Source organism: Coenobita brevimanus, chromosome 8, assembly GCF_032717465.1.
Source record: "Coenobita brevimanus isolate Jiangsu-jjx chromosome 8, ASM3271746v2, whole genome shotgun sequence".
Lineage (NCBI taxonomy): Eukaryota > Metazoa > Arthropoda > Malacostraca > Decapoda > Coenobitidae > Coenobita > Coenobita brevimanus.
Genome location: NC_136961.1, coordinates 34,245,383 through 34,261,214, shown reverse-complemented (window position 1 = coordinate 34,261,214; position 15,832 = coordinate 34,245,383). Strand labels below are relative to the sequence as shown.

The window sequence follows — 15,832 nt, the reverse complement described above, 5'->3', positions numbered from 1 at the left end:
ACGTGGGTGACACTCTCAAGAGTTCATGTGCTAATTTCCTGTCTGATGGTTTTGTCAGTCCTCTGGACAGTAATGACAGGAAGTCAGTTAAAATATATCGTGATACAGGTGCTTGCCAATCCCTTATGCTGACCAGTGTTCTAGGCTCTAATGTTAATTCCTCTGATGAAACTGTAATCCTACAAGGTGTAGAGAATAATTACTTCTCTGTCCCTCTGTGCAGAGTGAATTTAGAGTCTGGTTTTGTTAATGGTTCTGTTATGGTTGGGTTGTTTGAGACACTCCCAGTGTCAGGTGTAACTTTCTTACTTGGAAATGATATTGGTGGAAGTCAAGTGTGTCCAGCTCCTCAGTTGTCTAGTGAGCCAGTGGCTACGACCCAGGATTGTGATGTCCCTGATGTGTTCCCTGCCATGTGCTGTCACTAGGGCTAAGTCTAAAGTTACTGGTGATGTAGAGGATAATGATGATGATGATGTTATCCTAGCTGACACTTTTCTTGCTAATTTGGACCACTCACCAGATGAGGCAGTACCCCGTAGTGTTGATAATTTGTCTCGTCAAGAGTTGGTTGAGTTGCAGGTTGCTGACCCTGAGTTGAAAGGTCTAGCTAACTCTGCTTGCAGTGAGGAAGAGTCAGCTGGTGCTTCTACTTGTTATTATATAAAGTCAGGAGTACTTATGAGGAAGTGGAGACCCCCAACAGCATCAGCCGACTGTGAGTGGGAGGTTGTACATCAAGTTGTCATCCCTCGTGTTTGTAGGCAGGATATCATTAGAGTGGCTCATGATTCCAGCTTGGCAGGACACCTTGGAGTGAGGAAGACAGTGGCACGCATTTTGAAACACTTCTACTGGCCAGGTATCTTCAGGGATGTTTCCTGGTATTGTAAGTCTTGTCACACCTGTCAAGTTGTGGGGAAGTGTAATCAGACCGAAAAGGTTGCACCTCTAGTTCCCATTCCTCCTTTTGAGGCGCCATTCACCCGTGTGTTGGTGGATATTGTGGGCCCTCTTCCTAAGACTTCTTCAGGATTTTCTTATGTGTTGACCCTGATTGATATGGCTACTCGTTATCCTGAAGCCATTCCACTTAGAAATATCTCAGCAAAGAACGTGGTTAAGGAAATGCTAGGGTTCTTCACCAAGTTTGGTCTGCCCAAGGAGGTACAGTCAGACCGGGGAAGTAATTTCATGTCAAATGTTTTCAAGCAGTCTCTGAAAGAGTTGGGCATCACCCAGATCACGTCTTCAGCTTACCGTCCCCAGACCCAAGGAGCATTGGAGAGATATCATCAAACACTCAAATCGATGTTCAAGAAATACTGTTTGGAACATCAGAAAGACTGGGATAAAAGTCTTCCATTCGTTGTATTTGCCGCAAGAGAATCTCCAAATTAATCACTGGGCTTCTCACCCTTTAAACTACTGTTTGGCCATAAAGTAAGAGGACCCCTTAAGCTACTCAAGGAATGCTGGCTGTCGGAGGAAGATGACGTCAACCTGCTGGAGTATGTGATGAAGTTCAAAGAACGGCTGTCCACTGCTTTACAGCTGGCAAGAGAGAATTTAGGAGCTGCTCAGAAGATGAAGACTTGGTATGATAAGAAGTCCAGGTTACGCCACTTTCAGCCAGGAGATCAGGTTTTGATTCTGCTACCGGTGCATGGGCAACCTCTTCAAGCCAAGTTTAGTGGTCCTTATTTCGTGGAGAAGAAACTCAGTGATGTCAACTATGTCATCGCCACACCAGATCGTAGAAAGAACAAGCAACTTTGTCACATCAACATGCTAAAGTTATATCACAGGCGGAACGAAAATAACCCAGTCTGCACTGTAGCTGTTCCACCCGAGTCTGCAAGTGAAGTTCTCCCATGCAGCATGAGCCTGAGTGATAGTTTGGGAAAGAATCCTGATATCATGAATGATCTCCAGACTAAGCTTTCTCATCTACCTCCCGAGGAAAGGCAGGAGTTTTCGGCATTACTGCAGGAGTACCCGCAAGTGTTCCGTGCCACTCCAGGAAGAACCACTGTGTTGATGCATGATGTCGATGTTGGAGACGCAAAGCCAATTAAATTGCCTCCTTACCGTGTGAACCCAGTGAAAGTTCCTCTCATCCAGAAGGAGCTTGGCTACCTGTTGGACCACAAGATGATTGAGCCCTGTCAGTGCGAGTGGAGTTCTCCTGTCACTCTAGTCCCTAAGCCAGGTGGGTCACAGCAGCTTTGCATTGACTACAGACGTGTTAATCAGATAACCAAAACAGACACTTACCCTCTCCCTCACGTGGAAGATTGCATAGACAAGATCGGAAAGGCTAGGTACATAAGTAAGTTTGATTTGTTAAAGGGATACTGGCAAGTATCTATGACTGAACGTGCTAGGGAGATCTCATGTTTTGTAACACTAGGAAAGACTTTTGCATGTTCTGTAATGCCATATGGTACGAAGAATGCACCAGCCACATTTCAGAAGCTCATGAATGTTGTAACAGAGGGTTTGGCAGGGTGTGTTGTTGATATTGATGATGTATTAATCTTCAGTGACAACTGGAAAGATCACCTATGCCATGTCAGTAAATTTCTTGAGCATTTGGTTCAGGCTAATCTTGTAGCTAATTTGTCAAAGTGTGAATTTGGTCAAGCTAAAGTTCAGTACCTTGGGTACGTAATTGGTGATGGACATGTTGCACCACCAGGAGCTAAGGTTCAGGTTATAAGTGATCTTCCCAGACCTAAAAGTAGGAAAGAACTACAAGATTTTTGGGAATGGTAGGTTATTACAGGAGATTTGTTCTTAACTTTTCAACTCTTGTATCACCACTTACAGACCTACTGAAAAAGGGAGTTAAATTTGTCTGGACCGATAACTGTGAATCCTCTTTCAACAAACTTAAAGCTATCCTATTAAGTCAGCCAGTGCTCGCTACTCCAAATTTTGCTAAGCCTTTTAAGATGGCTGTTGATGCAAGTGATACAGGAGCTGGGGCTGTTTTGCTGCAAGAGGATGATCAGGGTATTGAACACCCTGTATCTTATTACAGTAAGAAGTTCACTCCGGGGGTAGGACAAAAACTCACCGGACAATAATTCATTGGACAATAATTCACCGGACAAAAACTCACCAGCAAATATCTAAGGAGGACAAAAACTCACTGAAATAAAAGAAAGTTTTTTTATATGTCAGATATGTTTAAAAATTGTATATTTATGTATTAAAAACTTTAAAACATAGAAGATTATTTGAACTATAATACTGAAAACCTGGTCCATTAAATGAGTTATTCAAAACAAAGTGAACTCCTAGGTTTAAAAACTGACAGCTTGCATGGCAGCTTCCTCAAAATCTAGTACAATTTCTGTGGGATCTGGTGTAAACCCTAGCCTTTCACACCCATCTACAACACTTTGAAGCAGTTCTTCATATATATTTTGTGACTTTCCTGACAGGAATGCATACACGCAAGAAACTGCTGTTTCGCCTAATGGGGCTCTAATAACATAAAGTTGCTGGAAAATTTCTGGAGCCATAGCATAGTTCCCGTCCATGAACCACGTACGGGCCCGGCACAGTAATCGTAAGCACTCATCAGTAGCATATACAACCACTCTGTTGCAGGCATCCGCACCACTGTCATGCAACAGGAATCATCGTGGCTGTTCACCAGATGTACGTTTCCAATCATCTGTAATATTTAGTTCACGTACATTTGCAGGTTCTTTAGGTAATGCACCTCGCCTCTGCCGACGAAGATCACGTCTGCATGTATCCAGCTGACCAATGTGGGCACGAACCTCGTCACTTGCAGATTCCAATCCCTGAGCAAGCAGCTGGTTTGGGCGACCTTTAGTTTCTCTTGCCTGTTGTTTTAGGGTTGCTCTTAATTTTGTGACAGAAACTAAGGCTTCATCTGCTTCATGGTTGTGATCAACAAAGGAGCGCGGATTCTGCATCTAAAAACGAAAAAAAAATATATATATATGAATTCAGTGTTAGTTCTATCTATCTATCTATTGCCGCCGTCTACACTGACTACACTACACGCACTTCATCTTCCAACTTCCATCCTTACTCAATACACTACCCAAATATTTAAATACCCTCACATTTTCCATTTCCTCCCCATCTAGCCTCACTCCACACTCAGTCGCTTCATTCCTTTCAAACAACCTCGCACCTCCTTAAATATTCCTTATATTAGGGAAACACAACCTTAATGAAACTCCTTACATTTACATCCGTAGTTAGGGCTCCTTTACATTTCAGGCTTGATTGTTGACAGCACTGCCATCGTATCCACTCATTCTTCGATATCTTCTTCACGTACATATATCCATGAACGCACAGCTTTTGGCCACCCTTGTTGTTTTTGATGATCTCCATTGCTACTGATATTGATGTGAGAAACCTGAACACCAATACAATAACGGATAATTCAAACATGTGTGTCGAAGCATGTTTCAAATGTTTCAAGAAAAGCTGTTTCTAAAGCGTCGTATCCTCTTTATCCTCTTTATCCTATTCATAGTGTCAAAGCATGTTTCAAATGTTTCAAAAGAAGGTCTTTTTAAAGTATCGTAACATGTTTCAAATCATTACTCGTTTTTATTCTCATTAGATATTGCTCGGTGAGTTTTTGTCCTCCTTAGATATTTTTCGGTGAGTTTTTGTCCGGTGAGTTTCTGTCCGGTGAGTTTTTGTCCAGTGAGTTTATGTGTGGTGAGTTTTTGTCTGCGCCCCGTTCACTCCACCTCAAAAGAACTACTCAACTATTGAGAAAGAGCTTTTGGCCTTGATTTTGGGTTTACAGCATTTTTCATTTTATTTGTGTTCTGGTTTTGACCCCATAGTCATTTATACCGATCATAACCCACTGAAATTCCTTAGTAAGTTTAAAGATAAAAATCAGAGATTGACAAGATGGAGTCTACTTCTTCAGGAGTATTCATTAGACATACAACATGTAAAGGGGAAAGAAAATGTTATTGTAGATTGCTTATCTAGACTTTAGACAGATTGTTTTAGGGTAATAAGAAATTTCCTTTGTAAATTTCTTTTTCTTTGTGGGGAGGTGTTACATAGCCTATGATTTCATCATCCTTTGTGTAATTCTAACGTACAGTATGCTGCATGTTTGATCACAAGCGTGTTCTACCTCACTCCCCCCTTTTACCCTTATAGTAATGTAAGTCGTTCTTTCTGTTGTTCAGAGCAGGATTGTCAACACTTTGTCCCCATGGCTTCATTTGCGCGTCCTTCTTACAAGTTGTATCAAGCTCTACCGGCCCCTATATAATGAGCTCAGTCTCTGCATTATTGCCACTTAGATCTACTCCTCATTTTGTTCACATCTCTGTCCTCCCCTGTACAGTTGTTATTATTGTGAGTGCTCAGGAAGTCTCCAACCATCTAGCAGCCGTGTAATTTGAGTATAACTGTTATTGCATTTTTTCTTGTACTGTGTAGCATAAGGTGTTAATTCGTAGGCCTAGTGAAGTTTTTGTGCTTAATGTAAAGTTTTACTGTCAGCCATTATTAATAATATTTTGTATCTGTAATAATATATCTTGCATTCACTGAGTATTATCTGGTATTTTCATTTTATCAGGGCTGACTTAGATAAATTTACTCTTGCTAATTTCGTGTTAATAGAGGCTATTGCAGTTAACCATATATTTAACCTGTTTTTTGCCATTACATTATCCTTATGAGTCCTGAATGTTTTGTTGTTAGTTTGAGCATTAAACTTTAACTTGTAATTTTACCTAACTCTTTTGTTTTGAACCTGGAACTTTACGGGACAGTAGTGATTTTTAGTATTCTCACTTAAAGTGTACATTATCTTTCTCTGTTCGTAACAATATATATATATATATATATATATATATATATATATATATATATACACACAAACAGAGAGAGAAAGAGAGAGAGAGAGAGGAACAAAAGAAGAAAGGATTACTGCGGTAGGTCGGTTGGCCCATGTTAGATGGCTCCTACAAGTGTAACTGAAGTACAGGAATGAGAGAAGGATAGCAAAGAAGAATGTTCCTCCAGCCGAAGCCAGCAGGAAAAAGTCAGATGGAACACCACGCAGTACAGAAAAACTGGCGTGGACATTTTATAGGAAAATGTGAAAGGAGAAAAACAGACTATCATAGTGTAAGATGAAAAGGAAAAAAACTAAATTATACTGGTTATGAGATTTTTTTCTATAGCCACCCCTTACTTGTCATATGCTTATCTTGCCTATGCTTCAAACTCTCAGTAGAATGGGCAGCAAAAACAATAGTAGGTAGGTTATTCCATTCGCTCAGTACTCTACTGCCAAATCAATCTCTACCTATTTCCTTACTAAAACGGGATTTATCTACTTTGAAATCATTACTTCTAGTTGTATCGTGTATGTTCACTTGATGTACCTAGCTAATATTTCCCTTATTATTCCCTTCATCCACTTAAGCACCTCAATTAAGTCTCCCCTTACTCTACTCCTTCTAGTGAGAGTAGAGTAGGTATTTTTAGTCTGCCTTCATATGAAAGGTTCGGAACATCAGGTATCATTTTTGTCCTTCTTCTCTGTACATCTTGTAAGAAATATATATCCATTCTATAGTATGGACACCAAAATTGCACGGCATAGTCAAAATATGGCCTTACTAATGCTAGATTAAGTGGGAATATTACTTTAGATATCGTATTGCTTACGCATCTCAAAATAAATCCAAGGACGCTATTTGCTTTGTTTCTCGCATTAATGCACTGTTACCTTGGTTTGAGGTCTTTACTAATCATAACTCCTAGGTCTCTCTCGCATTTCGATTTACAAATTTCTTGGTTATCTCAGTTGTATTTAGTATTTCCAGTGGTTTTGTCTACGTTAAATACTTTACATTTGTCAACGCTAAATTCCATTTGCCAATTCTTAGACCATTTGGACAGTGTATTGAGGCCCTATTGTAAGTTAAGGCACTCTTCAGTCGAGTTAATGATACACCCTATTTGTATATCATCGACAAATTTGCTATTAGTGCTAGTGATTCCTAAGCCTAGGTCAAATATGTATGATAAATAACAAGGGACTGAGTACTGATCGCTGTGGTTCACTGATAAATGCTAATAGCTAATACGACTTTGTTCCATTTATTAATACACTCTGCTTTCGTCCTTCAGCCAGGATTCAATCCATTTTAGGATATCGCCGTCTATACCGTGTGCTCGAACCTTTCTATTTAGCTTTTCGTGTGGGACCCTATCAAAAGATTTACTAAAGTCCAGATAAATAATATCATAAGCTTTATCCCTATCTACTGCGTCATATACTTCCAAGAAGATTAACAGGTTTGTGAGGCAGGATCGATTTGCCTGAATCCGTGTTGAATTTCGTGCTTGAGTTTAAATCAATCTCAGTTATGCCTAATTTGCCCAGATTGACTCTAGCATAACTACTATTGACGTTAGGCTTATTAGACGATAATTCGACACTGCTGCTTTATAGCCCTTTTCATCAGTAGGCACTGCGTTTGCAGTCTTCCATGCCTTTGGAACTTCTCCTGAATTAAAAGAATCATTAAATAACGTTAAAAGTGGCTGACATAACTCTTCTTTGGTTTCTTTTATAATATTTGCATTATATCATCCAGACCTGGTGATCTTTGAGTGGTCAACTTATTAATTTCTTTCAATACGTCCTCCTCAGTAATGGTTATTATCCCTAGAATGGTATTGTTGGGTCTGTCAGACCCGACGCCGACGGCCATTTGTTTTGGTTCCGGGGTACTATGGGTACTACGTCATAGGTGTGCCTTCTATCTTCAGTTTTTGCTGTGACATTGCTGTGGGTGGGTGTGCTTTTCTGTGGTTCAATTGCCTCATTGTGTTTTGTGGTGCTTGAGTCTGTTAGACCCAACGATACCATTTGGATGTGAACATAGAATGTTTGTTTGCTGACCGTAAAATCTGAAAATTATATAATAAAAATAATCAATTATGTGAAAAATGATAAGTATCAGTGTGTGTTGGTGTAGGACAAAGGTTTGTGAGAAGCAAGTGTGTGACTGTAGCTGTGTATGAACCTCATGTAGGCAACTGATTTTTTTTTCCAGCAGCACTAATTGTGTGGGTGTGTTTTTTTGTTTTTCCAGAAATTTTTTCAGATAACAGAGTATGTTAGATTATAACGGAATACAGTATAATATAAAAACTGGAAAATGGCAAAAAGACTTTCAGTACCAGATTCATATATTCCACATCTTCCTGAAACTAGGAGTGTGAGTAGTAATGAGGATGAGGAAGAGGACTTGCTTACACCCTGTTGCCTATGATTATGTATCACAATAGCTTTTCAGTTCATACACATTAAAAATGGCCTAACCATAATATACAAAACAGTACTGTATATGTATATATTTATTATTTATTTATATATCTTCTCAGTACTCTTATATATAATATTATACATACTATATTGCCATAGAAATTATCCACCTTCACTCTTTAGATATTTACAACACAAGTGTCAGTTAGTCATTTTGTGGGGTTTAGTGCACTGTAAATTTGAGTGTGAAACAACCTCGTTATCGGTCCCCAAAATTTATGTTCCATTTTGTCATGTTGTCCTAGAGATCATGGTGGTGATAGCATGCTGAACAGCAGGCACAAGGCAGCAGGTTGTATAAATAATATACCGTACAAATATTAACCCCTTGTATTTATTAGTTTTTTGTCTGTAGTTGTCTAAGTGAAGCTTTTTTTTTTTTCCAAAAAATTTTCAACATATTTTTCATATATTTACAGATACAGGTTCCCTTTTTACTTTCTTTTATGTTCCTGTTTCAATAGGTTAAGCATACTTCCAAGTTCATGTGTTATGGTTATTTTCATTAAACTGGCATTAAAAAAAAAATTATGATTTTTTTTCCTACTGGTTCTGCCAGGGTCGACGATACAATTATCGTTACAAAACACACACAATACCATTGAAGGGTTACACTAAGAATATTGTCCCCATAATCATCGTAAATATTTGCTGCTTTAGGGACCAGGTAAATATTGATACTGATACTGATACGAAATAATATTTAGGATAGAGCACATTTCTTTATCTTCACTGATAATGTTGCCTGATTTTGTTCAGAGAGGTTCTATCCTATCTTTATTTTTTCGTGCGGTAAATTTGGTAAAAACACGGGATTTTCTTTGATTCACCAGGAACCTTAATTTCATAACCTCGCTTTGTTTTCAGTATATCCCTCGTCACTTTGCTATTTAAAATCCCCTACTGGTTACGTAAGTTCTCTCTCCACTTTTTACTTTTCTATATATTCCTCTCCATTGCCTATGAGAGATTTTAATCTTTTGTTTAACTATCTTGGTTTTGACATTCGTTCTAAACAGTTTTAAAGGAATATATCTATCTCGGTCTCAGTATATTTATTAACTCATTATATTTCTCATTGACCAAACGGCTGCTTGGTACCTGATCTGTGTAAATCTCCTTCACCTGAACTACACTCCCACCTATAGCTTGTCCCTCACTTATGATCTGAGCTTCCCCAGTGACCTGGCGTACATTCCCACTCATTTCCTGTCCCTCATCTATGACGTGGGGTTCCCCACTGACCTGGCTTTCCCTAAAGTAACTATTCCCCCCATGGATTACGGTTCTATAATAAGCTCTTGATCCATCGAAATCTAGACGAACAGAGAAACCAAATTATTTTGAACTTAATTTCTTCATGATTGCTTTTACCAAGTCGCCCACCAACTTCTATATCGCTAATGACGTTTTCTTTATCTGGTATATTATTACCTTTGGTGGACTTCCTTATATGCTGATAAGGGAAATTATCCTGTATTACCTCAAGAAAATCCTCTGATTCTGCATCCCCCATCTGATTTTGCCAATCTATCCTTAGCAGGTTTAGGTCCCCTGCAATTATTACTAAGCTGGACTGTGACACTTTCCTAATTTTCTCCCAAATGTATTTACGATCTGCTCCACAAAATTTTGGAGATCTGTAGCTCCAAAGACTAATTTCTCCCTGTTGTTACTAATTCAACCCAGACACTTTTAGTGTTCCTATATACTTTAATGTCGGACGGTTTGACACTGAAATATTTAGACCTTTATCCGATATTCTGCAAAAAAATCTCAAGTGTCTTTATTCATCCAAGTTTCACTAATAACGGCGATGTATAATATCTGTGTCCAAATTGAAGCCCTCAGTTCATCCATTTTATTACATAAACTACTGATGTTCGCGAAGTACACTTTCAGTTTATTACTTTGAGATTTACCTTTTTATTTTGTCTATAACTGGGAAACTCTTCAGTCAACTAATGTTTTTTTTTTTTTTTTTTTTTTTTTTTTTTTTACTGTCATTCATGCTCATGTATCATCGTTTGTTCTGTCCTCTATCATCGCCTCCTCATTTTGAGGTGCCTGAGTGAATGTGTCTACGCTAATGGCTAAACTGTTCTTCTTATCCTTGCAAGTCTCGATGCATCCAACCAAACCTGATGATAATAGTTTCAGAGTTGAGTTGTTACAGCTTCCTATACTTCTTACTATCAAATTCGAAAAAAAAAAAAAAAAATCTAGATCCTTGTCTATCATTCTAGTTATAACACTAACTCCCCGCCTACTGACTCCCATCCCAAATATACGTGGCACTCCGTCCATAAAGCCTGTCCTAGCCGTCTATGAGAGGTATTGTACCAACTTTGCAACACCTTTAAAGGCGGCAATAAAAACGTATCGCCCTGCTCAGCAATTCCCCCCTCCCCTCCTCCCAGGCAAATCATCGACTGCTACAGGGGTCCCTCCCCTCTCCCTAACCCTCTCCAACATAGCCTTGTACTGCTGCCATAGTACTTCACTCCTAGGCCTACCAGTATCGTTGCCTCCTACACTGAGGCAGACAGTGGGTTTGTCCCCACTGTCATTCACGATATTTGAAAATTTTCCTAACACATACCCTCCATGACCCCCGGAAGACACACATGTTTCAGTGAGTGGTGTATACACTGCTCTGTTTAGATATCTTACCTGGGAGTCTTCAACAATGACAACATTTTTCTTACCCTTCTTGATCTCAGGATTTCTATGGAAAGTACTCTCGTCATCCTCTTCCTCTATTTCCCTCAATGCCTTCCCTTCACATTCGTCAAATAACATGTCGAATCCATTTGTGGTTTAGTCTCCTGTTGTTTCTTAAGCATGAACTTTGTTGCACCTTTGTGAACGAGTGTCCAGCCTTCAGCCTTTTCCTTTCTCTCATCCAAGATCTCCAACAATTCCCTCATTTGTGACTTCTCCTATCTGAGAACTTATACCTCCAGTTTTAATTTGAGAAGTTCTTCCTTTAACTCAAGGTAGTCCTCAAAACTTGCAGTGAGGACACAACTCTCCACAGAGGAAGCCATCACGCACACAAATACTAGAACACACTAGCACGACACAATCACAGGTCACTACAACACGCAAGCACAACCTTGTCACAGGTCTCTAGCACAGCACTATCACATGTCACTGCAGCACACTAGCACATTACTCTCACAGGTCACTAAATTCATTGACAATTCTCACAACAGGGTACAGCTACTGTAGGTAAATCAGGAGTGCCAGGAGATGTCTGAACAGACTGACCTCAAGTGAGCAATGAGACTGACCTCAGATGAGCAAGCGGAAGAGAGAGAGAGAGAGAGAGAGAGAGAGAGAGAGAGAGAGAGAGAGAGAGAGAGAGAGAGTTGTCTTAATGTAGCAAGAATGAACTAAAGACTTTGCACTTATACGAAGTGGTTAATAAACTGGCAAAGCCTTAAAGTGTGGATGTTACCGCTTGTGGGATGGAGCAGGTAATTATAAAGGCACGGTTGCTATTGTATTGGGTATCAGGTGTAATTCTTAAGGCACTCTCATGATGGTTTTCCAGCATTTCTGATTCTCTTTCCTGTTGTTTCTTAAGGCTAACAATGTCATTTAAAACAGTGAGATAAAACTTAAACAATTTCACTTCTATTCCGCATTTAAATTTTGCTCTTGTAAAATTCGGACGGTTTTCAACGCCTTATGATAATCGTTTCAGACTGGCGTATTCACAAACTCAGGAGGTCCAGAGATCGCCTAGTAATTAAATCGGAACTCGGTCAGCTATTCCCTGCTTGCACAGCCATATATTTTCTAAAATCCCTTCTATAACATTTAGTAATGAAGAATATATAAATTCTTGAGTACTGTAATTATTGGTCATTATACCAGTTTTCCATATATGATCTACTTAATAAAATACTGTACTGCAGAACAGTTATTATAATGCAAAAAAACGACAAGTGGTCTGTTAGCATTCTCGCTGCATGTTTACTTTGAAACGCTTTACATTTAGTTATCTAAGAGAGTAATGTTTCATCTGGCAAATGCTAAAGGGAATGTACCGACTATACCTTTATATATATATATATATATATATATATATATATATATATATATATATATATATATATATATATAAAAGCGCATTTCTGAAGCCGAAATCATGAGAAGCCGAAGCCGCCAACCGAAATCTAAAGTATCAATGTTTCCAGAAAGACAACAATAAAACTTGGAACGGGTGTGTGCGTTCAGTCTTTATCTGATTCCTATAAATATTTTGCAGCCAAACGACTTCATGTTAGTATTATATATAGACATATATGTCTGAAAGTGTTATTTGATTAATACCATAAGACATGGCTTGGAATGTATGTAATCGGTTTTATTTTAGCAGGTGAAGATTGACAACTTTGGGGAGTTTGTGAATGTTCCTATTGTACAGGTGAGTTGAAAACGTCACTAAACATCCTCACTGCTAAATATCCTTAAGCCGCATTTGATCGTCCGACAGCAGCAAAAATAGAATTCACGTTACATAATAAAAAATAAAAAAAAGGTGATGCTGATTATGGTGCTGCTTATTATGATGGGAAAGATTGTCAGTGATAATTATGATGATAATCAGTGATGATGATGATGATCTTCATGATGCGATCATCCTGATGGTGCGAAATTGTTGGACAGGTTTGAAGATGTGGTGGAGACTGGTCTGTTTGAGAAATGGCTGCTGTATTCCCAGCCCAACACCACCTCGTGCATCAGCATTCCTAGTGTCTTCACTGTAACTGCCGTCCTCTCACTCAGTAACTTATGGGTACGTAAAAAAAATATATATATATATATATGTATTCACCTGCTTCACTGACAGAAGTCTTCTTTTAGTCCCGTACATTGTTTGGCAATACCACATGCACAGTTAAAAAATGATAGCAGATAAATATCATTTCCTTTTAGTTATTAATTTTTTCAGTGTGCTACACATTTCGGAGATGCATGAACATTGATTTTTTAAACTGCATTTTTTTTTCCAGGGAAATAAGGTTAATATCTTAAAATATGTGTGAAGAGAAGTTAGACCAACCTGATGGGCACACTGAACTGTACTGCCTAATTTAATCTCTCTCTCTCTCTCTCTCTCTCACACACATCTGCAGTGGAGACGCATATATATATATATATATATATATATATATATATATATATATATATATATATATATATATATATATATATATATATACAAGTGCTGCTCTCGGGTACCTGCCCTTTCCTCCCTTCCTTCTTTCCATCCTTCCTCTTCTGTCTGTCTTTCTTTCATTCTTTACCCTTCCTTCTGTCTACGTGTGACTCTACACTGAGTGACAAGCCAAATGGTTTCCTGTACACTAGGAAACCATTAACTACGCTGGGTGGTAGCCATATAACTATTAAAGCGTACCAGTCGGATTGAGCCTGTGCAGGTTTATATCCAAGGGATGGTTGGAGTTTATTGTTCACGCAATGCCAGTCACAGATGAGTGACTTATTTTAAATGTCAGGGCCAACTTGCCTAGCCCTGGGCTCCTACGTTCCTCATAGGGCAACACTGAAGAGGATATATATATATATATATATATATATATATATATATATATATATATATATATATATATATATATATATATATATATATTCTCTTGGGGGATACCATGCGTAAAACCATTTTTTTTTTTTTTTTCGTTGTACACGGGATCACAATGCAAGGTTTCCCATTCCATCATCATCACCATCATTGCTCTTCATCAACCGATAATATCGCGATGGCCCCATATTTTCGCCGAAATTTCATTCCATTTTCGTTTCGACTATAAATCTGAGAGAGAGAGAGAGAGAGAGAGAGAGAGAGAGAGAGAGAGAGAGAGGAAAAAGAAGATAAGAAGAGAGGATAACTGCATTAGGCAAACTGGCCCATGCTAGGCAGCTCCTAAAAGAGTATCTGAACTATTAGAATGATATAAGGATAGCAAAAACCAAAGCTCTCCCCCGCCCCCCAACCCACCAAATGAAGCCCGCAGGAAAAAGTCAGAAGGAACACCACGCAGTGCAGAGAAACTGGCGTGGACGTTTTATAGGATAGTATGAAAAGAGAATAAGAGAATATCATTGTGTAACCTGGAAAGAAAAAGTAATGGATTAGTACTGGTAACAAGATTTTTTTCTTTATACCCACCCCTTATTTGTCATATGCTTATCTAGCGTATACTTAAAACTCTCAATGGAAGGGGCAGCAACTACATTACTAGGTAGCTTATTCCACTCGTCTACTACTCTATTGCCAAACCAATTTCTACCTATTTCCTTACTAAAACGGAATTTAGTTTGAGATCATTACTTCTAGTTGTATCCTGTATGGTAACTTGAAGTACATTACTAATATCTACCTTATTTATCCCCTTCATCCACTTAAACACCTCAATAAGCATCCCCTTACTCTACGCCTCTCTAGTGAGTACACATGTAGTCTTTTTAGTTTGTTGTCATCTAAAAACTTCCGAATAAAGTGTATCATTTTTGTCATTCTTCTTTGTATATTCACTAACGAATATATATCCATTCTGTGGTATCGACATCAAATTTGTACAGCATAGTCTAAATGTGGCCTTACTAATGCTAGATGAAGTTTCAATATTAGTTTGATATCCTATTGCTGACGCTTCGCGAAATAAATCCTAGGACCCTATTTGCTTTATTTCTCGAATTAATATTCTGTTGCCTTGGTTTGCGGTCTATACTAACCATAACTCCTAGATCTCTCTCGGATTCCATTTTTTTTATTTCTTTGTTATTTAACCTTTCCCATCCGGGAGATGTTGTCGCGAGCACTCCCCACAGCCGGGCATTCCCGACAGAAATAGGGAAAATCGTCTATTTTTAAACCTTCATATCTCTGTTAATACATAACCAGTTATAACAAACAAGGTCCCATATTGCTCACCAATCCTTCGACGTCAAGCTCAATTCATCGTATGGTCCGTGAAGTGCTTGTAGGGAGAGTGAGTGGGGAATGAGGGCAATTTTTTTTTTTTTTTTTGCTGGTGTCTGTATACGTGGCAGAGGTTCAGTAACACAGCAAAGGCTTACACTAGGCCACCACAATGAAAACACTTCGATGACACTTCCAGGAGACCAAAATCCACTTCAAAAACTGTCTCCGTGAATATTTTTCCATAATCGGTCGTACTGGGTGCAGGTAGGCTGGTCACCATAGCAACGACCTTGAACTCAGGCTGTTCGTCCCTTCATGCCTTACAGACAAACACTCTCTCTCTCTCTCTCTCTCTCTCTCTCTCTCTCTCTCTCTCTCTCTCTCTCTCACACACACACACACTACAAAAATGATGTAGAAACCATGTATGCTGAAATGGTGAAAGTAAAGAAAGACTTAGAAACAAGGGTGGAGGAAAAAAGCATTAAAAA

At 38.8% G+C, this 15,832-nt stretch overlaps 2 protein-coding genes across 2 annotated transcripts in view; both read left to right on the top strand.

Moving 5' to 3' along the window:
• Positions 1 to 15,832, top strand: part of LOC145407423 (uncharacterized) — a 583,744-nt gene that overhangs the window by 204,738 nt on the left and 363,174 nt on the right. The window lies entirely within an intron of this gene.
• LOC145406083 (ionotropic receptor 93a-like) overlaps positions 1 to 15,832 on the top strand; it is a 99,934-nt gene that overhangs the window by 69,065 nt on the left and 15,037 nt on the right. Inside the window, exon 4 of the mRNA XM_080277272.1 lies at positions 13,061 to 13,190. Within this exon, the coding sequence (XP_080133398.1) occupies positions 13,061 to 13,190 (130 nt within the window). The remainder of the gene's footprint in view (positions 1 to 13,060; positions 13,191 to 15,832) is intronic.